The sequence below is a fragment of the Chrysemys picta genome, chromosome 17, assembly GCF_011386835.1.
Source record: "Chrysemys picta bellii isolate R12L10 chromosome 17, ASM1138683v2, whole genome shotgun sequence".
NCBI classification, from domain to species: Eukaryota; Metazoa; Chordata; order Testudines; family Emydidae; genus Chrysemys; species Chrysemys picta.
The window spans coordinates 18,488,456-18,511,552 of record NC_088807.1 but is presented as its reverse complement, the minus strand read 5'-3'; the positions used below and the strand labels follow the sequence as shown (position 1 = coordinate 18,511,552).

The following is a 23,097-nucleotide window of genomic DNA, read 5'->3' as shown; positions in this document are numbered from 1 at the left end:
AAAGCAGCTAACAGAAGTGTTCCTGCCTTTAACACTCAGATGCCCAACTCGTAAATTGTTTGCCCTCTATAACACTGATAGAGAGATATGCACAGCTGTTTGTCGCCCCCCCCAGGCATTAATACATACTCTGAGTTAATTAATAAGTAAAAAGTGATTTTATTAAATACTGAAAGTAGGATTTAAGTGGTTCCAAATAGTAACAGACAGAACAAAGTGAATTACCAAGCAAAATAAAATAAACACGCAAATCTAAACCTAATACAGTAATACAACTGAATACAGGTAAAATCTCACCCTTAGAGATGCTTCAATAAGTTTCTTCACAGACTGGACACCTTCCTAGCCTGGGCACAATCCTTTCCCCTGGTACAGCTCTTGTTCCAGCTCAAGTGGTAGCTAGGGGATTCCTCATGATGGCCTCTCCCCTCCCTTTGTTCTGTTCCACCCACTTATATATCTTTTGCATAAGGCAGGAATCCTTTGTCACTCTGGGTCCCCACCCCCTTCTCAATGGAAAAGCACCAGGTTAAAGATGGATTCCAGTTCAGGTGACATGATCACATGTCACTTTAAGACTTCATTACCCACTTGCCAGCACACACATATACAGGAAGACTCACAGGTAAAACACAGCCGTCTGCCGACAATGGTCCTGGTTAATGGGAGTCATCAAGATTCCAAACCACCATTAATGGCCCACACTTTACATAATTACAATAGGCTCTAAGAGTTAGATTTCATATTTCTAGTTTTAGATACAAGAGTGGTAAATTTATACAAATAGGATGATCACACTCAGTAGATTATAAACTTTGTAATGATACCTTACAAGAGACCCTTTGCATGAAGCATATGCCAGTTACATTAGATTCACTCATTAGCATATTTTTATAAAATCATATAGACTGCAACGTCACAACTAGATTAGGCAGACTATTGGTCTAACCCACGATGGCAGTTCTAATTTTCAGCAAAAATTACAATAGATTTTTTTTCCAGGGAGAAAGATGTTATAGGAGGTAGCATACTGCCTTTATTGAATATTTGAGAATCAAAAAGTTGTACACACAAGCAATGGCATGCGGAAAAACACTAAGAGCTGGACTGAGAGGCAAAATAACAGTTGCAAAAATGCAATCCCCATTGGTGGATTGAATCAAAACTAAGTTTTGACACTAGGCCAGAAATCCAGTCAGACTGGAAGTCAGGTGATCCAACAGAATAAACATCTGCTCTAAAAATAAGAAGAAAAAATTAGAATGAAAAGTTCTGGGAATTCAGGGAATCACAGCAGCAGATAAGACAAGTTGGGAAACTGCTAGGAAACTCTATGCAATCAGATACAGTGATAAGGGATTCTTTGTTTCTGAGGAGATATATGTAAAATGTTTCACTGAATTAAGTCTCAGGGATTATCTACACTGGCAAGTTAATGCACTCTAACTTGCTGGCTCAGGGGTGTGAAAAATCACACACACACACACACACACACACACACACACCCGAGCACAGCAAGTTTGAACACTTTTAAAGTGCTAGTGTGGACAGGCACAGCTCCCAATGCTCGGCTCGGAGCTAATCCCCTCGTCGAGGTGGATTACCAGGAGCACTGGCTCCCACGGCAGCGCTTTGAACTTTGTAGTGTAGACATAGCCTCAGTAGATTAGATCAAAGAGGAGCTGCATTGACTAGGCATTGGGATGCCTGTGCCTTTAAGAACCCAGCCCTGGGAAGCCTATGCTGAGAGGTGCTGTCTGTGGGAGGGGAAATAAAAAAGCCCCTCTGCCCCCCCCCCCCCCTATTTTTGCAAGCACGGGTGTCTCAGTCCCACTACGGTAACTGCTAACCCTTGTGCCCCTGCCTGTGCTGGGTTTTGCCCTCTGTCACCCTCTGCCAGCGCCTCACCCCTGGTCTTAACTCCTCCCCACCCCCCAGCCCTGATTTTGCCCTTTAGTCCCTTTCCTAATCCATCTGGCGAGCAGGGAATCCCCTGGGGGCGGCCAAGGGGAGGAGCCCCAAGGGAGGCTGTATATAGGGGACTGGGCCCCTGGGGCTGGGGCAGTGAGGACGGGACAATGGCTTTGCCCGCAGCCACATGCGTCCTGGTCTGGGCCCTGGCACTGCTCTGGGAGGGGACCCAAGGTAAGGGAGGCAGGGGCTGTCTCAGGTCGGTGTGTGTTGGTGTGTAGTGTGGTAGAGTGTGTGGCTATGCAGCAGGCTGTTGGTGTTTAGTAGAGTGTGTGTTGTGGAGCAGTGTGCTGTTGTGTTGTGGAGCAGTGTGCTGCTGTGTTGTGTAATAATGTACGTGTTGTGGAGCAGTGTGTTCTGTAGTAAAATACATGTTGTGGGGCAGTGTGTTGTAGTGGGCATGTTCTGAAGTGGTGTGGTGTGTAGTGGAGTAGAGTGGAAGTTGTGGAGCAATATGTTGTGTTGTGAAGCAGTGTGGTGTTGTGTAGTGGAGTAGAGTGCAAGTTGTGGAGCAATATGTTGTGTTGTGAAGCAGTGTGGTGTTGTGTAGTAGAGTGCATGTTGTGGAGCAGTGTGTTGTAGTGCAGGGCAGTAGTGTGTTGTGTAGTGGAGTGCATGTTGTGTAGGGTAATAGTCTGTATTGTGGAGCAGTGTGTTGTAGTGTAGTAGAGTGTGTGCCTCTGCAGCAGTGTGTTGGTGTGTAGTGTAGGAGAGTGTGTGCTGAGGAGCAGTCTGTCATTGTGTAGCTGTAAAGTATAACAGACCATGTTGTGGAGCAGCATGTTGTGTTGTGGAGCCATATGGTGCTGTTCAGGGAACTGTTTTGTTGTGAAGTGTAATACACTGTGTGTTATGGAGCAGTGTGTTGTTTGCTAGTATCGTGGTGTGGGGGTTGTGGCGTAGTGGATGCTGTGTGGCAGTGTGTGTGTGCTGTGGGACACGCTGTCATTGTGTAGAGTAGCACAGAGTGTTTTGTGAAGCGAGACATACCAGCCTGGCAGGAGGTCTGAGATGGACAGCAGGAGTCCTGACTCCCAGACCCATCCCCACCAGACCCCCTCCCTTCCCTGAGCCAGGGAGAGAATCCAGGAGTCCTGGCTCCCAGCCCCCCTGCTCAAACCAGGATGTCCCCTTCCCAACCTGAGCTGTGGCTAGAACCCAGGTGTCCTGACCCCCGGCCTGGGCTCTCCCTGCTGGGCTTTGAGGGGCCCCCTGGCAGCCATTGCCCCCTTTTCTGATCTCTGCCCCTTGTTCATGGGCAGGTGCGGACCCTGCCCCCTGCGTCTTCCCCTTCACCTACAAGGGCAAGGTCTACACGGAATGCATAACTGAGGACAGCGACCAGCCCTGGTGCGCCACCACCGCCAACTACGACCAGGACAAGGCCTACAGGGTCTGCTCCGAGGAGGGTGAGCGCCCAAGGGTGGCACAGGGACAGGACGGGGGGACAGCTGGGGGACGGGGTGGGAGTGAAGCCAGGGGACGGGGATGGGACAGAGGCAGCCGGGGGATGGGATGGGGACAGGGGGCAGCACCGGGCAGCATGGAGGAGTGTCACGTCCAGAGCTGGCGGGTCTGGCCCATGTCCAGGTGCTCAGCCACCGTCTTCCTGACACCAGCCCCAGCGACATCTCCAGAGCTGAGCAGGGCAGAGCCACCCAGTTGCTCTGTCTGTCTAGTCCAATCCACCCCCGCCTATCTGTCTGTCTGTCTATGGGTCAGACCCTTGCAGGGTGGCAAGAGGGTCCCCATCTCTGGTGGGCCTTACCACCCCCCAGGCTCTGCCCAGGGTGGGGTGAAGGATCCGCACCCATCTGCGCTGCCCTCAGGGTGTCCCACCCCCTGACGGTCCCTGTCTGTGTCTCCCCCCAGCCTACGGCGGGAACACGGACGGCCAGCCCTGCTTCTTCCCCTTCGTGTACCAGGGCCACACCTTCCACACCTGCACCACTGAGCAGAGCCATGGGGCCCAGCACTGGTGCTCCACCACAGCGAACTACGACACGGACGGCCGCTGGAGCTACTGTCCCGACACAAGTATGGTGCTTCCGGGGGCTCCCCAGCCAGGGGTCATGGGCAGGGGAAACAGCCACGCCCAGTGTCTCCACACGCACCCAGCCCTGCCGGTGCCCTTCACTCATGACCTGCAGCCTGTGCTACCCCAGCCCTGGGCTCCCCTCCCATACAGCTCTGTCAGTGCCCCATAACCCAGTCCCCCATTCCCTGCACTACCCTGGGGTGGTTGGGGGGCAGTGGTCAGGCTGCTGGGGGGCTCGGGGAGGTGAGGGATTTTATTTAACTGAAAATGGGCTCAACTTGGTCTAGAAGGTGGATAGAAAGCTGGCTAGCTCGTCAGGCTCAACGGATAGTCATCAGTGGCTCCATGTCAAGTTGGCAGCCAGTATCAAGCAGAGTGTCCCAAGGGTCGGTCCTGGGGCCAGTTTTGTTCAATATCTTCATTAATGATCTGGAGGATGGCGTGGACTGCACCCTCAGCAAGTTTGCAGATGACACTAAACTGGAAGAAGTGGTAGATATGCTGGAGGGTAGGGATAGGATACAGAGGGAACTAGACAAATTAGAGGATTGGGCCAAAGGAAATCTGATGAGGACAAGTGCAGAGTCCTGCACTTAGGACGGAAGAATCCCATGCACTGCTACAGACTAGGGACCGAATGGCTAGGCAGCAGTTCTGCAGAAAAGGAGCTAAGGGTTACAGTGGACGAGAAGCTGGATAGGAGTCAACAGTGTGCCCTTGTGGCCAAGAAGGCTAATGGCATTTTGGGCTGTATAAGTAGGGGCATTGCCAGCAGATCGAGGGACGTGATTGTTCCCCTCTATTCGACATTGGTGAGGCCTCATCTGGAGTACTGTGTCCAGTTTTGGGCCCCACACTACAAGAAGGATGTGGAAAAATTGGAAAGAGTCCAGCGGAGGGCAACAACAATTATTAGGGGGCTGGAACACATGATTTATGAGGAGAGGCTGAGGGAACTGGGATTGTTTAGTCTGCAGAAGAGAAAAATGAGGGGGGATTTGATAGTTGCTTTCAACTACCTAAAAGGGGGTTCCAAAGAGGATGGATCTAGACTGTTCTCAGTGGTACCAGATGACAGAACAAGGAGAAATAGTCTCAAGTTGCAGTGGGGGAGGTTTAGGTTGGATATTAGGAAAATCTTTTTCACTAGGAGGGTGGTGAAGCACTGGAATGGGTTGCCTAGGGAGGTGGTGGAATCTCTTTCCTTAGAGGTTTTTAAGGTCGGGCTTGACAAAGCCCTGGCTGGGATGATTTTGTTGGGAATTGGTCCTGCTTTGAGCAGGGGGTTGGACTAGATGACCTCCTGAGGTCCCTTCCAACCCTGATATTCTATGATTCTATGATTCTGGTTTGAGTGTGAGCCACGTTACCCAGCATGCTCTCTGTCTCTTCTGTCTCCCACATCCCATCTCTTTCCCCCGTCCCATCTCTCCCAGTGCTTGGTGGGAACTCGCAGGAGCCCTGTACGTTCCCATTCAGCTACAAAGGCAGGAAGTACACGGCTTGCACCATGGACAACGGGCAGCGGCCCTGGTGTGCCACCACAAGCAACTACGAAGCAGACCATACATGGAGGTACTGCGGCACGGCAGGTACATGGGGCCAGGAGAGGCTAAAGGGATGGGTTTGCTTTGCAGCTCGTATATACACAGACTATGGGGGCCATGGCCCAATGGAGAGAGCACAAGAGAGGGAATCAGGACACATGGGTTCTATTCCTGGTTTTGGCTCTGTGTCTAGTCAGCACCTGGCATGACGGGGGCCCAATCTCAGTGTGATGGAGTAGGGAGTGGGGCCGATTGACCTGGGAATGTTGCGTGGGAGTTTTACTGGGACTGTCTGCGTTGGTGATGGAGATATCAGGATGTGACTTCACTTGAGGGACGATACCTGAGCATGTAACCTGAGCCCAGGAAGCCCAAAAGCAGATCCAAGCCTTTATTGGGATGATGGGGTACTATAGAAAAATTGTACACTACTTTAGCTCCATAGCCGCCCCCATCACGGAACTATGCAAGAAGGGGAAGCCAGACAAGGTGGTTTGGACCGAGCAGTGGCAGAGGGCTCTCTGCATGCTGAAGGAAGCTCTGGTCAGCAGCCCAGTTCTGGCAAACCCAGACTTTGACAAGCCCTTTATGGTGTTCACCGACGCCTCGGACACGGGGCTGGGGGCGGTGTTAATGCAGGAGGATGAAAAGGGGGAGAGATGTCCCATCGTGTACTTGAGCAAGAAGTTGCTACCCCGGGAGCAAAACTACGCAGCCATAGAGAAGGAATGCCTGGCCAAGAAACTAGAGCCATATCTCTTTGGGCAACACTTCACTGTGTACACTGACCACTCTCCCGTGACCTGGCTACACCAGATGAAAGGAGCCAATACCAAGCTCCTGAGGTGAAGCCTGCTCCTGCAGGATTATGACATGGACGTGGTCCATGTGAAGGGAAGTACCAATATGATAGCTGATGCACTGTCCCGGAGACAGGGGCCTGAACTTCCCCAGGTCACTGGTTAGAGTGACCCCACTCAGTTCAGTCTCGAAGGGGGGAGAGGTGTGATGGAGTGGGGCGGATTGACCTGGGAATGTTGCGTTGGAGTTTTACTGGGACTGGCTGCATTGGTGATGGGGATATCAGGGTGTGACTTCACTTGAGGGACGATACCTGAGCACGTAACCTGAGCCCAGGAGTGGGGTTGGGGCCAGGTGACACCTTTGTCCAGGAAACTGGACAAAGGTTGGAGGAGGAGCTGGGGGGAGGCTGGGGGAGATGGCTGGAGGGGGTTTTCAGTTTGGAGCTGGCTGGGGAAATGGAGGCAGCCCCGGGGCTGGGGTCTAAGCTCCTTACTCCGAAGATGGTAAGTGGGGAAATGGGATCCTGGGAGGAAGCACAAGCAGGAGAGCGCAAGAGGGGAGGACTCCTGTCTCATACTGAGAAAGAGGGACGATCGATGAGTTATCGTAAGTGCCTATACACAAATGCAAGAAGCCTGGGAAACAAGCAGGGAGAACTGGAAGTCCTGGCACAGTCAGGGAACTATGATGCGATTGGAATAGCAGAGACTTGGTGGGATAACTCACATGACTGGAGTACTGTCATGGATGGATATAAACTGTTCAGGAAGGACAGGCAGGGCAGAAAAGGTGGGGGAGTTGCGTTGTATGTAAGAGAGGAGTATGACTGCTCAGAACTCCGGTATGAAACTGCAGAAAAACCTGAGAGTCTCTGGATAAAGTTGAGAAGTGTGAGCAACAAGGGTGATGTCGTGGTTGGAGTCTGCTATAGACCACCAGACCAGGGGGATGAGGTGGACGAGGCTTTCTTCTGGCAACTAGCAGAAGTTACTAGATCACAGGCCCTGGTTCTCATGGGAGACTTTAACCACCCTGATATCTGCTGGGAGAGCAATACAGCGGTGCACAGACAATCCAGGAAGTTTTTGGAAAGTGTAGGGGACAATTTCCTGGTGCAAGTTCTGGAGGAATCAACTAGGGGCAGAGCTTTTCTTGACCTGCTGCTCACAAACAGGGAAGAATTAGTAGGGGAAGCAAAAGTGGATGGGAACCTGGGAGGCAGTGACCATGAGATGGTTGAGTTCAGGATCCTGACACAAGGAAGAAAGGAAAGCAGCGGAATACGGACCCAGGACTTCAGAAAAGCAGACTTTGACTCCCTCAGGGAACAGATGGGCAGGATCCCCTGGGAGAATAACATGAAGGGCAAAGGGATCCAGGAGAGCTGGCTGTATTTTAAAGAATCCTTATTGCGGTTGCAGGAACAAACCATCCCGATGTGTAGAAAGAATAGTAAATATGGCAGGCGACCAGCTTAACAGTGAAATCCTTGCTGATCTTAAACACAAAAAATAAGCTTACAAGAAGTGGAAGATTGGACAAATGTCCAGGGAGGAGTATAAAAATATCGCTCAGGCATGCAAGAGTGAAATCAGGAAGGCCAAATCACACTTGGAGTTGCAGCTAGTAAGAGATGTTAAGAGTAATAAGAAGGGTTTCTTCAGATATGTTAGCAACAAGAAGAAAGTCAAGGAAAGTGTGGGCCCCTTATTGAATGAGGGAGGCAACCTAGTGACTGAGGATGTGGAAAAAGCTCATGTACTCAATGCTTTTTTTGCCTCTGTCTTCACAAACAAAGTCAGCTCCCAGACTGCTGGACTGGGCAGCACAATATGGGGAGAAGGTGACCAGCCCTCTGTGGAGAAAGAAGTGGTTCTGGCCTATTTAGAAAAACTGGACGTGCACAAGTCCATGGGGCCGGATGTGCTGCATCCGAGGGTGCTAAAGGAGTTGGCGGATGAGACTGCAGAGCCATTGGCCATTATTTTTGAAAGCTCATGGCGATCGGGGGAGGTCCCAGATGACTGGGAAAAGGCTAATGTAGTGCCCATCTTTAAAAAAGGGAAGAAGGAGGATCTGGGGAACTACAGGCCAGTCAGCCTCACCTCAGTCCCTGGAAAAATCATGGAGCAGGTCCTCAAAGAATCAATTCTGAAACAACCAACGTCCAACAGTACTGCCAATCCTGTGACCCCTGCCAGAGGGTGGGGAAGGCCCGGGACAAGGGGAAAGCAGCTTTGAGACCTTTGCCCATCATAGAGGAGCCTTTCCAGAAGGTGGCTATGGACATAGTGGGACTTCTCAGCAAAACAACCCGGTCAGGGAAGAAATACATTCTGGTGGTGGTAGATTTCGCCACCCGCTACCCCAAGACAGTGCCCTTATCGTCCATTGAAGCAGACACTGTGGCAGATGCGCTGCTGACCATTTTCAGCTGAGTGGGGTTTCCCAAGGAAGTCTTAGCAGACCAAGGGTCCAACTTCATGTCAGCCCTACTCCGCTGCTTGTGGGAGAGATGTGGGGTCCAGCACAACTGGGCCTCAGCTTATCACCCCCAATCCAACAGGCTGGTGGAGAGGTTCAACGGAACGCTAAAGATGATGCTAAAAACATTTATGAACCAGCACCCACAGGACTGGGACAAATACTTACCTCACCTGCTGTTCGCCTACAGGGAGGTACCCCAGGAGTCTACCGGGTTTTCGCCTTTCGAACTGTTATATGGAAGGCGGGTAAGGGGGCCCCTGGACCTGATGAGAGACGAATGGGAGGGGAAGGCCACTCCTGATGGAGAGTCGGTGGTGGAGTATGTCCTGACCTTCCGGGAACGACTTGCTGAGCTCACGGGTCTGGCCAGAGAGAATCTGGCCCGAGCCCAGAGGAAGCAGAAGGTCTGATATGACTGCATGGCATGGGCCTGTGCCTTCGCCACCGGGGATCAGGTGATGGTCCTCATCTCCGTGAGGAAAAACAAACTCCAGGCCACCTGGGAAGGGCCCTTCAAGGTTGTCAAGCAACTAAACGAGGTAAACTATGTGGTGGAGATGTCAAACCGGGCACACCACCACCGAGTGTACCACGTGAATATGGTGAAGCCATATTATGACAGGGGGAATATGGTGTTGACTGTGTGTGGACATTGGGAGGAGCAGGGAGATGACCCTTTAGTAGATCTATTCCCTGGGACAAGAGCTGGTTTGCCCCTGGAAGCAATTCCCCTCTCTGATCAGCTGACCCCTACTCAGCAAGCTGAGATCAGAGGGGTGCTGCATCTGTACCAACAGATGTTTTCCAACCAGCCTGGACGCACTAATCTGACTGTCCACCGGGTGCAGACAGGATTGCACCCACCTATAAAATGCTCCCCCTTCCGAGTCACAGGGAAAACTGCTCAGGACCTGGAAAAAGAGGTCGGGGACATGCTGGCTTTGGGGGTGGTCCAGCAATCTTCCAGCCCTTGGGCCTCGCCAGTGGTGCTGGTCCCTAAAAAGGACAGGTTGATCCAGTTCTGTGTGGACTATCGGAAGCTCAATGCCATCACTGTAGCCAATGCCTACCCCATGCCCAGGCCTGACGAGCTCCTAGACAAGCTGGGAGGCGCTCGGTACCTTACCACCATGGATCTTACAAAGGGCTACTGGCAAGTGCCGCTGGATGCAGATGCCAGGCTGAAATCGGCCTTCATCACCCCTCTGGGGCTCTATGGGTTCCTGACCCTGCCTTTCGGCCTCAAGGGAGCGCTGGCCACCTTCCAATGCCTGGTGGATCAGCTACTGAGGGGGATGGAGAGTTTTGCCGTGGCGTATATTGACGACATCTGTGTCTTTAGCCAGACCTGGGAGGACCACGTGTCCCAGGTTAAACAAGTGCTGGACCGAATCCAGGAGGCTGGGCTGACCATAAAAGCGGAGAAGTGCAAGGTGGGTATGGCTCAAGTATCCTACCTAGGTCACCAGGTGGGGAGCGGCTGCCTAAAGCCAGAACCAGACAAAGTGGAGGTGATCAGAGACTGGCTTGCTCCGCAAACCAAAAAGCAGGTCCAAGCCTTTATTAGGATGGCGGGGTACTATCAAACGTTCGTGCCCCACTTTAGCTCCATCACTGAGCTGTGCAAGAAGGGGAAGCCAGACAAGGTGGTCTGGACCCAAGAGTGCCAGGAGGCTCTCCGGGCACTGAAGGAGGCTCTGGTCAGCGGCCCAGTTCTGGCCAACCTAGACTTTGACAAGCCCTTTATGGTGTTCACCGATGCCTCAGACACGGGACTGAGGGCGGTGTTAATGCAGGAGGATGAAAACGGGGAGAGACACACCATCGTGTACCTGAGCAAGAAGTTGCTACCCTGGGAGCAGAACTACACTACAATTGAGAAGGAATGCCTGGCCATGGTCTGGGCCCTTAAGAAACTAGAGCCATATCTCTTTGGGCGACACTTCACCGTGCACACCGACCACTCTCCCCTGACCTGGCTGCACCAGATGAAAGGAGCCAACGCCAAGCTCCTGTGGTGGAGCCTGCTCCTGCAGGATTATGACATGGACATGCTCCATGTGAAAGGAAGTGCCAACCTGATAGCGGACGCGATGTCCCAGAGAGGGAGCCCTGAACTTTCCCAGGTCACTTGTCAGAGTGACCCCGCTCAGTTCAGTCCTGAAGGGGAGAGAGATGTGATGAAGCAGGGGAGTTACACTGGGGATTGGGGGCTGCCCTTGCAGGGAGATACCTGAGCTGTAACCTGAACCAGGAAGCGGGTTGGGAGAAATGCACCTTCTACCCGGGAGACGGAACAAAGGAGAGGAGGGCAGAGGGGAGGGGGAAAAAGCTGCTGGAGAGTTTTGGTTTTAGTTTCCTGTTTGGGCTGGGTGGTGCAACGCAGGGAACCCCAAACAGGGGTCTAAGCTCCCTGAACCCCCCAGAAAGACTTAATTGAGGGGTCCGGGTTGTACCTACAAGCTCTGCTGTAGACTGCGTTCCTATTGTCCAATAAACCTTCCGTTTTACTGGCTGGCTGAGGGTCACAGTGAATTTCAGGAAGAGGGGTGCCAGGCGCTGACTCCCCCACACTCCGTTACACTGGGCAATGGTCTATACTACTCTGGGGGATTTTAGTGTCACCATTACTGTGGTATTTGAATGGTCAAACAAAATGAGTGGACAAGAAGCAGTCATTTTTATATAGGTCCTGTAGGAGCAAGGAACATCTCAGTGCCCATATTGAACCACACCAAAATTTTGCCCAGTGCTGCCGATCGACACCTTGGATCTTTTTCCTAGCCTAGAAATATTTTTGGGAATTCAACATTTCTCCCCTCTGGGATTAGAGGTGGGGGGAAATGAAACCTTGAAAATATTCATGAACTGAAAAGCCAAACTCTCTTTCAGTTCGGCTCAGTTGAAAAGTTTCATTTTGAAATGTTCTGTTTCCATTTCAACTTTTTTTCTTTTTTAACATTTTTTTACTCTAGTTAGCTTAAATTTCTGTAGCCAAGCTGGCAAAGGTTTCTGCCAACCTTTCAGAGCTGGCAGCAACAAGGGCCGGGTTCAGTACATAGAGGTTCCTTTTCGACAATACAACACAGAACCGTCTTGAGCCCCCACCCAGTGACCTGGGACAATTACACACCACCCCCTGGGTGCCCCTAAGAGGCAAAACTTCCCCTCTTGCAAGCACAGAGTCTGAGTGTAGAAAAGAAACTTTTAATAAAAGGAGGGAAGTAACTCTGCATTAATTTGGGAAAACACCACAAACAAGGTTCATAAACATAAACCATGAGCAAAAGACCCACCCCCAACTAAGTTGGGCCGTGTCCTTTTCCCCTTAAGGTCTTAAGTTCAGCAACTAAAAGTCCCTTTAACATGCCCATCTCTTCTCTGCACCCACTCACAGTTGCTGTCCTTGGACAGTGCAGACCTAGAGTTCAGATGTGCATCTGCAGAGTTCACCTCCTACCCTGGATGGAGGGAGGGTGGGTAAGGAGGCACCTTACTTGCTCCACTGCTCAGGCACTCACTCGCTGCCCCTCTCTGCGGGGCTCTGCTCTGGCCCTCTCCACCAGCTGCCCTGCTGGCCACTCGCTAAGATGTGCTCAGGGCCCACCACTTAACACAGCGCTCAGTGATTTCAGCTGTTAGTGGGGGAGCCTCACTGCTGGTACATATGGGTCAGTCTCTTGCATCAGAGTCACTGTCCCAAAGCAAATCTAATACCTAGACCTAGGTATCAGTGACTTCAGCTCTGCAGCATGTAACAAACTCTCAATTGAGTATAAATTAGCTCTTTTATTATACCATGGAGAGAGGATGGGTCAAAGAGTGTCTGGGGCCCTTGGGAACAATCCACACAAACACCTGTCCCCACCCTCTCTCAGTTATGCCTTTTACTAAAGATTTCTGTGGGGAGGAACATTTACGAGTTTCTATCTAATTTTTTGAGGCTTTGGAACCCATGTCCCCTGCCTAGTGAGTGCTGTTCAGTTGAGGGTGAGTCCCACCATTGGGATATGCCAGGTACAGTTCTGCTGCCCTCGGTTCACACAAGGATAGCAATTCTTTATTACTCCTGCCCCAAAAACAAGGAGACTGAGAATCCCCCACACCAGCCAAAAGTGATCATTTGGACCAGCAATTCCATCATGCTGAGCGCCTAGGCAGGGTGGGTGTGTCCATGCAAACGAGATCAGCTTCTGAAGTGCTCTTCCACAGCTCACCACTAGATGTCAGGGGAGAGCTCATTCAGACTCTGCTTACATTTCAAAACAAAAAGGCGCTCCCAACCCGGAACCCAGATTTTCTTTTTCCCATTTCAAACACATCTAAACATTTCCACGCTTTTTTCCCCTCTACATTTTTTTCAAGTTGGGAAATGCATCAAAACCAGCAACATTCATCAAAAGGCCCAAACACTTTCGATTCCCATGAATTGGCATTTTTTCCACTTAAAAAAAATGTTTTGTTGGGAAAATTCGTGCCCAGTTCTCCCAGCAAATCGCCTGCCCTGCGTCCTGCCTTCTGCCCTGTCTTAATCCTTTCCTCCCTTGCCTCTTTCTCCACCAGCTGCAGGGGGAAATTTGGACAGCTCCCCTTGCGTCTTCCCTTTCATCTATAAGGACAAGATCTACCACAGCTGTACGGCCGTCGATGATCAGATGGGAAGGCCCTGGTGTGCTGCCACTCCCAACTACAATGAAGACCATCTCTGGCGCTTCTGCTTTAGCAAGGGTGAGTCCCGGCCATGACCAGAGCGCTCCGTGTCGGCACAGGGGGAAAGGGTTTGTGGAGGACATTCCGGTACGTGGAGCTCTAACACAGGGAATGCTGTCACCCAGTCTTGTGGGCCAAATGAGCTTCCTGGTGGGGCTGCATGCTACAAATGGCTTCCCCTGTGCAGCCAGATTGCCTGGCACCTCCTTGTGATGCGACTGTCAGAGATGGGAGGCCATTGCCAGGCGAGATGGGCCCCTGGGGTGATCCCATGCTCCTAGGCGCAACACCATGCACCCACTGTAAAAAATTATCTTTGTTTCACCGCAGCAGTGAGATGAGACACCCCGGCTTTTCTTTTTTGCTAACAAAATGGCCATGACGGTCATTCTCTTTGGTGTTCACTCTGATTAACTTGTTGCCTTTGCAGCCTATGGGGGGAACACCAGTGGCGAGCGCTGCACGTTTCCTTTCATCTACAAAACCGAGCTATTTCATAGCTGCACGAATGCTGGAGACAAGATGGGAAATTTCTGGTGTGCCACAACCCAGAACTACAACCAGGATAAGCTGTGGAGCTACTGTCCAGATATCAGTAATGTATCCAGTCTCTTTGTATATTCCTTCTGGGGCAGATCTGGTTTTCTGGTGATTCTGAGGCTACATCTACACTACAGGGGGGGGTCGATTTAAGATACGCAAATTCAGCTACGCGAATAGTGTAGCTGAATTCGACGTATCGCAGCCGACTTACCCCGCTGTAGGGACGGCGGCAAAATTGACCTCTGCGGCTTCCCGTTGACGGCGCTTACTTCCACCTCCGCTGGTAGAGTAAGAGCGTCGATTCGGGGATCCATTGTCACGTCCCGTCGGGACGCGATAAATCGATCCCCGAGAGGTCGATTTCTACCCGCCGATTCAGGCGGGTAGTGTAGACCTAGCCTGAAAAATCAGGTTAGGGGACAAGCTTGTCATGGATTGCCATGAAAATGAATTTTTTTAAATTGTCAGTGAATCAAAAAATTGGGAGGGGGGATAATTTCAGGTAGATCATGAAAGTTCATTATTTTTAAAATTGTCATTGTATTGCAAAGTCAGAAAAATGGTTTTGAGTGTATTCCTAAAATGAAATTTCTGAAATTTTCAGAGAGTTACAAAAATTTGAAAAACGTTTGTCTTGGGTTGTCCACAAAATGAAACATTTCACAGTTTTTAATTAATCAAAAACATTTGGGGACAATGTGTTTTGGGAGGATCCCAGAAACAAATTTGTTTGTAATTTTCTATCATTTGAAAGATCAGGGGAAAAAACATTTTGGGTGGATCCTGGAATTGAAATTTTCTTCAATACTTATTGTGAATTAAAAAACCAGGAAACAAAATTGTTTTGGGTGGATCCCAAAAATGAATTTTTAAAAATTTTCATTGAACTGAAAATTTAAGGAAAAAAAATCCCTTTGAGTTTAATGGAACATTTCATTTCAATTTGGAGCAGTTTTTAAACTTTCTAAATGTTGGTTTTAATAAAATAGAAGGAGATTTTGAAAGCAGATGTTGTTTCAAATTGAAGAATCGACCCTTTCTGAATTTTTGGTCGTTTTTCCAACATGAACAATCCCTTACTACACATTTTGGCTTCACCGAATCTGTACTTTTTGCCAAAAACATTTAATCTGAAAAGTTTCATCAACCTCTATTTACCAAGTTACCCAGGCGCCTCCAGATCTCCTGTATGATCTCATCACCTCTCTGCTGTGCCCCTGAGCCAATCAGAAGTTGTGACACTTGGATGCCAATGGGAGTTGGGCAATGGGAGTCTACCTGATTGATGGGTGGGATCCTGGCTTTCAACACGCCCCTCCCACCAGCTGAATGAGCCTCTAAGGATTCCTTCAGGAAAGCTTCAAGGCCAGGGTCAAGGAGCAGCCATAGAATCAGACCCAGAACCGATAGAGTCAGTGGGTTTTGGGAAGCCAGATTCCTGTTGGCCCTCCTGGAAGATGCTTTAGCCATGATGATGTCTTCAAATCCAGACCGGATGCCGTTCTAGAAGATACTTGAGTGAAACCCAAGTTATTGGGTTCAACACAGAGAGAATCGGGGAACATTCACTGGCCTGTGTTCCAGACTAGATGATCCCAGTGGACCCATCTGGTCATGGAATCTATAAATCCATGAAAACTTACCTGAGATTTCTTGGCTGTTGGTGATGAGTGGCCGGGTCATAGTGGGATGGGGGAGCCGTTAGTCTGTAGGCAGGTGAACGTGTTGGCGGTTTCTATAACCACCTCCCTTTGCATCCCTAGTTCTGGGTGGGAACGCGCCAGGAAAGAGCTGTGCATTCCCCTTCGTCTATAACAAACAAGTGTACTACACCTGCACCAGCGACGGGGAGAGCTCAGGAAAACTGTGGTGCAGCACCACCAGGAATTACGACATGGACAAGAAGTGGACTTACTGCTCCACGCCAGGTAGGACAGGAGATGGAGGAAGCTGAACCTTGCGGTTAAGGTGTTTGGCTCAACGAGGTCTGGTTCAATTCCCGGCTCTGTCATAGACTCCTTGGGTGAGTCACTTAAGAGCAGGTTGGTTGGTTTTTTGGTCCCCACCTTCCGCCCTTTAGGAAATGCTGAGCAAGCTGAAGTTCATGGGTAGCAGCTGTTCAGCAGTTCTTAAAACCATCCCCCAAATCGCCCTAGAGTGATGGGGCTCCTTCTATTGGCTGTTTAGATTGGCAGCACCTTGAGACAGGGCCTGTCGGTCTCTGTCTGTCTGGGCAGCGCCTCGCACAATCCCGATCTCGGTGATTTTGTGTCTGGGCAGCGCCCGCCGCAACGAGGCCCCAATCTCAGTGACTCAGTGTCTGGGCAGCGCCTGGCGTGATGGGGCCCCGATCTCATTGACTCTGAGGCTAGTATCTAGACGCCTTGACTAATGCATGTAATAACCACAGAGGATGTACCCCAAAAACACATCTGAGGTGTGGCTGTGTCTAACCACCTGTGTGTGTATAAACTGGCTAAATGGATTTCCCACGGACCCACAAACCACCTAACACATTTTGTATATGCAACCCCCAACTGCACAGTTGGGGTTTTTTTGCCTGTCCCCTTGGCATCTTTGGCTCATTAGCCCCATGTTGCAGAAGTGGGGAAACTGAAGCATGGAACTGGGCTGTGCCTTGCTAAAGGTCACTCAGCAAAGTCAGGCATAGCACCCAAATCTCTCATTGTTCAGTCTGGCGCCCTGTCATGGGGCCGCGCTCTCTCCCCTAGCCCTAAGCTGCATGGGGAACCATCTAACAAAGTGTTTGCTTCTGTTGCTGTGTTTGGTCTGCAGACTATGACAAGCCCTGTGTCTTCCCCTTCATCTACAAAAAGTTTAAATTCCACACCTGCACCAACCTGGCAGAGGACAATGGGAAGTTCTGGTGTTCCAGCACAGACAACTACGACCGGGACCATAAGTGGAGCTACTGCCCTGCCTAAGACAGGTAGGACAGGGCAATGGAGTGGACTCGGTTTATAGAATCCCCATCTGGACCAGGTGTGTGTGTGATGGGTTCTGTCACAGAGACCCCCTTGAGACTGTCACCTGATGTGCTGAAATTACCTCTGAGCCCATTTTCCCTGCCAGCTTGGGGCTTCCAGAACCCTGACTTGTTGAGCCAGACACGCTAGCCTGCTGCAACAAAGACTCAGGGTCTGGGCCACACCCTCAAAGCTGCACCCAGCTTTGGTACTTGTCTCCAGCACCCAGACACCCAACTCCCAATGGGATCCAAACCCCAAATAAATCCATTTTACTCTGTATAAAGCTTATACAGGGTAAATTGGTAATTGTTTGCCGTCTATAACACTGATAGAGAGATATGCACAGCTGTTTGCTCCCCCAGGTATTAATCACTTACTCTTGATTTATTAATGAAAAAAATGATTTTATTGAGTATAAAAAGAAGGATTTTGGTGGTTTTAAGTAATAACAGACAGAACAAAGTAAGTTACCAAGCAAAATAAAACAAAGCAAGTCTAAGCCTAATACATTTAAGAAACTGATTACAGGTAATATCTCACCCTCAGAGATGTTCCAATAAGCTTCTTTCACAGACTAGACTCCTTCCTAGTCTGGGCCCAATCCTTTCCGCTGGTACAGTCCTTGTTAGTTCCAGCAGACATCTCAGGTGGTAAGCAGGGGGTTTCTCATGACTGGCAACCTCTTTTGTCCTCCTCCATCCCCTTTTATAGCTTTGGCACAAGGCAGGAATATTTTGCCTCTCTGGGTCCCCACCCATCCATCTAAATGGAAAATTACCAGATTTAAGATAGATTTCATTATCAGGTGACATAGTCACATATCACTGTAAGACCCCCTAGTCTCCATTCCCCATGGGCTGGCCCACACGTACACAGGAAGGCTTTAAAGTAACTAAGGCCATTTACAACTGATTGTTTCTAGAGCATCCTTAATGGCCTCCACTTAATATGTTTACATCAGTGATACAAGTTTATATCTTATTCTCCTAACTCCAGATATAGAAATAATACATGCAAACAAATAGGATGAACACACTTAGTAAATGACAAGCTTTCTAATGACATCATACAAGGGGTATTTAGTATAAAGCATATTCCAGTTATGTCATATTCATAGGCATATTTCCATAAAGCATGTGGAGTGCAACATCACAGGATGATCCTCCTTCTTTTGTCTGTTTACACTGGGAACTTTTCCAGGCAGGGACCGTCTGCAACACCCGTTTCAAGGGGACCCCAATCTCTGTGACTCTGTGTCTGGGTGGCACCTGATGTGATGGGGCCCCAATCTGAAGACTCTGTGTCCATTCATCTTTCATTACATGCATCCATCCATCTTTCCCCATACACACCCATCCATACATTCCCATACACATCCATCCACCCACTCATACATCCCTATCCACAGTCACCCATCCAACCATCCCCATACACATCCACCAACCATCCAACTATGGAATCATAGTGATATACAATTGGAAGGGACCTGAAGAGCCCAAGCCCTCCTCCCCCCCCCCCACCTGCCACATGCTGAAGCAGGACGAAATATACCTAAACCATCTCTGGCAGGTGTTTGTCCAACCTCCAATGACGGGGATGCCACAACCTCCCCTAGGTAACCTGCTCCAGAGCTGAACTATCTGTAGAGCTAGTAAGTTTTTCCTAGTATCTAACCTAAATCTCCCTAGCTGCAAACTCAGCCAATTCCTCCTTGTCTGTCCTTTGGTGGCCATGGAGAACAATTGTTCTCCATCCTCTTTCTAGCAAAATTTTGCATATTTGAAGATTGTTATCAGGTTCCCCCCCCCTCAGCCTTCTCTTATCAAGAGTCATCCTGCCCGATTTTTTCAACCTCCCCTCCTAGGTCAGGTTTTCTAAATCTCTGATCATTTTGGTTGCTCTTCTCTGGACTCTCTCCAATTTGCCGACATCTTTCTTCAAGTGCAGTACCTGAAACTGGACACTGTCCTCCAGCTGAGACCTCACCATTGCCAACTACAGCAGGACAATGACATCCCATGTCTGACACACAATGCTCCCGTTAATACACCTCAGAATTATATTTGCCTTTTTCACAACCTCATATTCAAGTTGTGATCCACCCTGACCCCTAGATCCTTTTCTGCCGTCCCACTGCCTAGCCAGTGACGTGGTGCTGAAGGTCTGTCCTTCTGTCCTTTTCAGGTGACAGCTCCAGATCTGGGAGGAGACAGAACGATGACATTTGAAATTAAATGAAAGGAATGAGCCCCGCTCTGGACACCTCTGTTCTCCCAATGAAGATCGCTTCTGATCAACGGATGCCAGTGGCATAATCAGCCTTGAATCCAAATCCAAATGTGCTCATTTCTCTAGTTGATTTTAGTAATTCAAATAAAGCATCTTTTGAAAGACAGCATCTGCAAGTTCTGTGTCCGGGCAGAGGGCAATAAATGACCTGTCCGTTTCCCTGGGGTGAGGATGACAGTGCGATGGCTTTTGCTTCTGATGCATATTGGGCATTTCCCAATTAACATAGCCTATTGGAAGGGTTATAAAGCCTCATGCTTCAGGGTTGAAGATGATCACTCTTAGTGGTCAGGAAGGGAACATCACAGGAGACAGATTACCCCACATTTCTCCAGTGCTTTCTCTGAAGCTTGTCATGCTTCCATTGCCGGAGATACTGAACTAGACAGATCTTGGGTCTGGCCTGGCCTGGCCAGTTTTATGTTCATGGTCGACACGTTGGAGGGAAATGACCCAAAATGCCCAGTAGAAATGGCTCCATGTTCTTTGTGTGGTTGGGTGAAGTCTTGCTCCATTGACATCAATGACAAAGCTCTGGTCAAGTTTTCACCTCTTATTTCTAACATGACAATAACACATAATCTGAGTTTTCAGCAGTGCTCAGGTCCTGTCATGAATCTTTAGGTGCCTTAACTGATCATTTCCGTGCCTGCAAATGGCAAGGGGGCCAAATCCCCAGCTGGCCTCAGTGGATATGGGTCAGTATTTAAATGATGGAGTGTTGCTGACTTGATTGCAGTAATGGAACAGCACCCATTGACACCAGCTGGGAGCCTGCCCCATTGACTCCAATGGAGCGATGGCTGATTCACACCAGCTGGGGATCCGGCCCTATTGATGCCAATGCAGCTGCAGCTGGTTTAAGTCCAAATGTTCATAGATCCCATAGATTCGAAGGCCAGAAGGGGCCACTATGATCATCTAGTCCGACCTCCTGTATAACACGGGCCAGAGAACTTCCCCGAAACAATTCCTGTCTGAGCTAGAGCAGATCTTTTAGAAAAACATTCAGGTTTGATATAAAAATCCCCAGTGATGGCGAATCCACCGTGACCCCTGGTAAATCATTCCAATGGTTAATTACCTTCCCTGTTAAAAATGTGCGCCTTATTTCCAGTCTGAATTCATTTAATTCAACTTCCGGCCATTGGATCGCGTTAGAGCTTTGTCGGCTAGACTGGCAAGTCCATTGTTTAATATTTGTTCCTCGTGTAGATACTGATCCTTCCCCCTCCACCTCCTCTGTGTTAAAATAAACCAACTCAGCTCCTGGAGTCCAAGTTTTCCAACCCTTTCATCATGTTCGCAGCTCTTCTCTGAGCCCTTTCCAACTTCTCAGCCTCCTTCTTTGAATTCTGGCCACCAGGACTGGACACAGGATCCCAGCAGCGGTCGCCCCAGGGCCAAATGCAGAGGCCACGTAACCACTCTGCTCCTCCTCGAGATTCCCATGTTTACATGTACCAGGATCACATTAGCCCGGTAGTCATTCTCAGTGGCCAGCGTGGTGACCTTCGCCCAGGGTGGGGCGGGAATATGCCAGGAAGTACCTTGAAAGTGAAGACACATAAGTCTGATGTGCTAAAGAAGGGGCAACCAGTGGAGGGATTCAAAATTGAGGGAGAGGAGTGATCTCTTTGCTTGAATTGGCATCCTGGGTGGATGCTGAAACCCAGGGCTGAGATGTCTGGAGGTGGGCACCGAAACACCAGCCAAACCCAGAGGCCACATCTGGCCGTGCTGATGCCAGGCCCAATGTGGGTCTAGAAGCAGACCCACAACTCCCTCCCCATGAGGGAAAAAGTGCACCTTGGCTACCTCATTAACGGTGAGTAACCGAAGCGAATTACACTGGGGCTTGTTAAAAAGGAAGCGTAAAGTGGCTCCGCTGGGCATCGATAATGGTCGTGCCCGGGGGATTGCGAGTAGACACAGACAGCAGATAGACAACAATGAAATTAATTGGAAAAAAGGGGGTGGTGGTGGCTGAGGGTGAGGCAAAGGTGGTTTGATTTGTTTTCGGGTGATGCTGCAATATCCCAGTCAGTGTGGGAGTTGGGTGGCACTGTGTCACAGACGGGTCTGGGCTGGAGTGAGACCACGTTCCACCAGGGCTTTTTTGCAGCAAAAATTTCCTTTGGTGCCTATGTTTCTGCTTCCGGGCCTGCGCTCTGCAGCCCCCACGCACCAGGAGGCCTGTCTCCAAGAGCTATTCACAGCCTTGCGGGTCCCGATGTGGTGGGCATGTGCAAAGGCCGCCCACTGGCTCAGGAATCTCGGGCAAGTTTGTGCAAGGAGGAGCTCCTGTAAAGCTCTCCCACAATGCAACTAGTCGCAGGGCATTTTGGGAAGGGCTTGCAATGCCTCATGGGACCAAATCATTGTTGCAGGGGAGGAATGGGAACATGGCTTCCAGGGGAGTTCTCCAACCCCTGGGCTCATAGTTATGAGAGGGCCAGTGCTCGCTGAAACACCAGAGGTACCGAGCTCCAGACAAAGCTCCTGGTTGTGGATTCCAAGCAGAAAAGGGCACCTCCCTGCTATCTGGACTTAGGCCCCTCCCTCTGAGAGAAGGGTGGGGGCTTAGCACACGCCTCCTCTGATCGGCAGCTCCCTGCCTAGTATGCTGGCTCTGGTCACCCTTATTCTCTGACCCCTTTCTCCCTGCATTCATTGTGCAGCCACCTAGGCGCGGTGCTCGGGCTTTGTGAATCGCAGCACATTCCTATGATCTTCCAGGACCCACAGCATAGGTCCTGCAACACTCAGCGCTGCAACAGTTAAATCCCACTTTACATCCAGGCCCATAGTGCCTAGCCTTTAATCCAGCCCTGGGCATGGGCCTCGAATGCCTGCAGAATCGGAGACTATAAAGTAAGAGGGGACTATTGTGATCATCTTCTTTGACCTCCTGTGTGACACAGGCTTTAGATCTTCCCTGAATTAATTCCCGTTTGACCAAGAGCAGATCGTTTAGAAAAAACGGCCCATCATGCTTTCCAAAAGACCATGATAGAGAATTCCCCCGCCCAGCACTTGGTAAATTGTTCTGATAGGTAATTACCCTCACTGTTAATAATTTACACCTTATTGCCAGTCTGAATTTGTCTAACTTCAACTTCCAGCCACTGGATCGTATTAGACCTTTCTCTGCTGGAATGAAGAGAAAATTTCTGTTTCCCTGATGGCTCCACAAGCCTGTGATCAAATCACCATTTAACCTTCTCCTTGTTAAACTAAATAGATGGAGTTCCTTGGCTGCTGAGAGAAATTATTGCTAGTTAGGAAGCACCATAACAGAAGATGGAAGACTGGATACTGAAGTTAGCAGCAGAATAGCAAGAGCGCAAGAGATTTTCTGGAAGAATAAACCTTTGATGAGAAGGAACATAAATCTGAAGACTAAATTCTGACTGTTGCAAACATACTTTGGTCTGGGTTAAGTTACAGCTGAGAAACATGGACATTCCAACAATTGATAATAAAGAAACTACAATCCTTCAAATGATGGTGTTACAAGAGAATTCTGAAAATATCATGGAGAGACCATGTAACCAACAACAAAGTACTGGATATGACTGGAACTAAGTAAATGTTAATTAGACGGCTTATGAAAAGAAAGGTTCAATTTGCAGGGGACGTTTTAAGAGGTTCCGTGAGAGACGCATGTTTACGGGCACCAGAAGGGAAAGTCGATGGCAGAAGAACACAAAGCAGA

General features: G+C 49.7%; 1 protein-coding gene across 2 annotated transcripts; it reads left to right on the top strand.

The window, feature by feature from the left end:
• Positions 1–1,988: 1,988 nt before the first annotated feature.
• LOC101953583 (epididymal sperm-binding protein 1-like) lies at positions 1,989–19,481 on the top strand. Of its 2 annotated transcripts, XM_005311732.5 has the most exons (9): positions 1,989–2,145; positions 3,234–3,380; positions 3,844–4,008; positions 5,446–5,601; positions 13,411–13,575; positions 13,988–14,152; positions 15,864–16,028; positions 16,897–17,050; positions 19,275–19,481. In XM_005311732.5, the coding sequence occupies exons 1-8, from the start codon at positions 2,079–2,081 to the stop codon at positions 17,043–17,045; spliced, it is 1,179 nt and encodes a 392-aa protein (XP_005311789.3). In that variant the 5' UTR covers positions 1,989–2,078; the 3' UTR covers positions 17,046–17,050; positions 19,275–19,481. The 2 variants fall into 2 exon arrangements, with proteins under 2 accessions (XP_005311789.3, XP_042712100.2); XM_042856166.2 differs by lacking the exon at positions 3,844–4,008.
• The last annotated feature ends 3,616 nt before the right edge of the window (positions 19,482–23,097 follow it).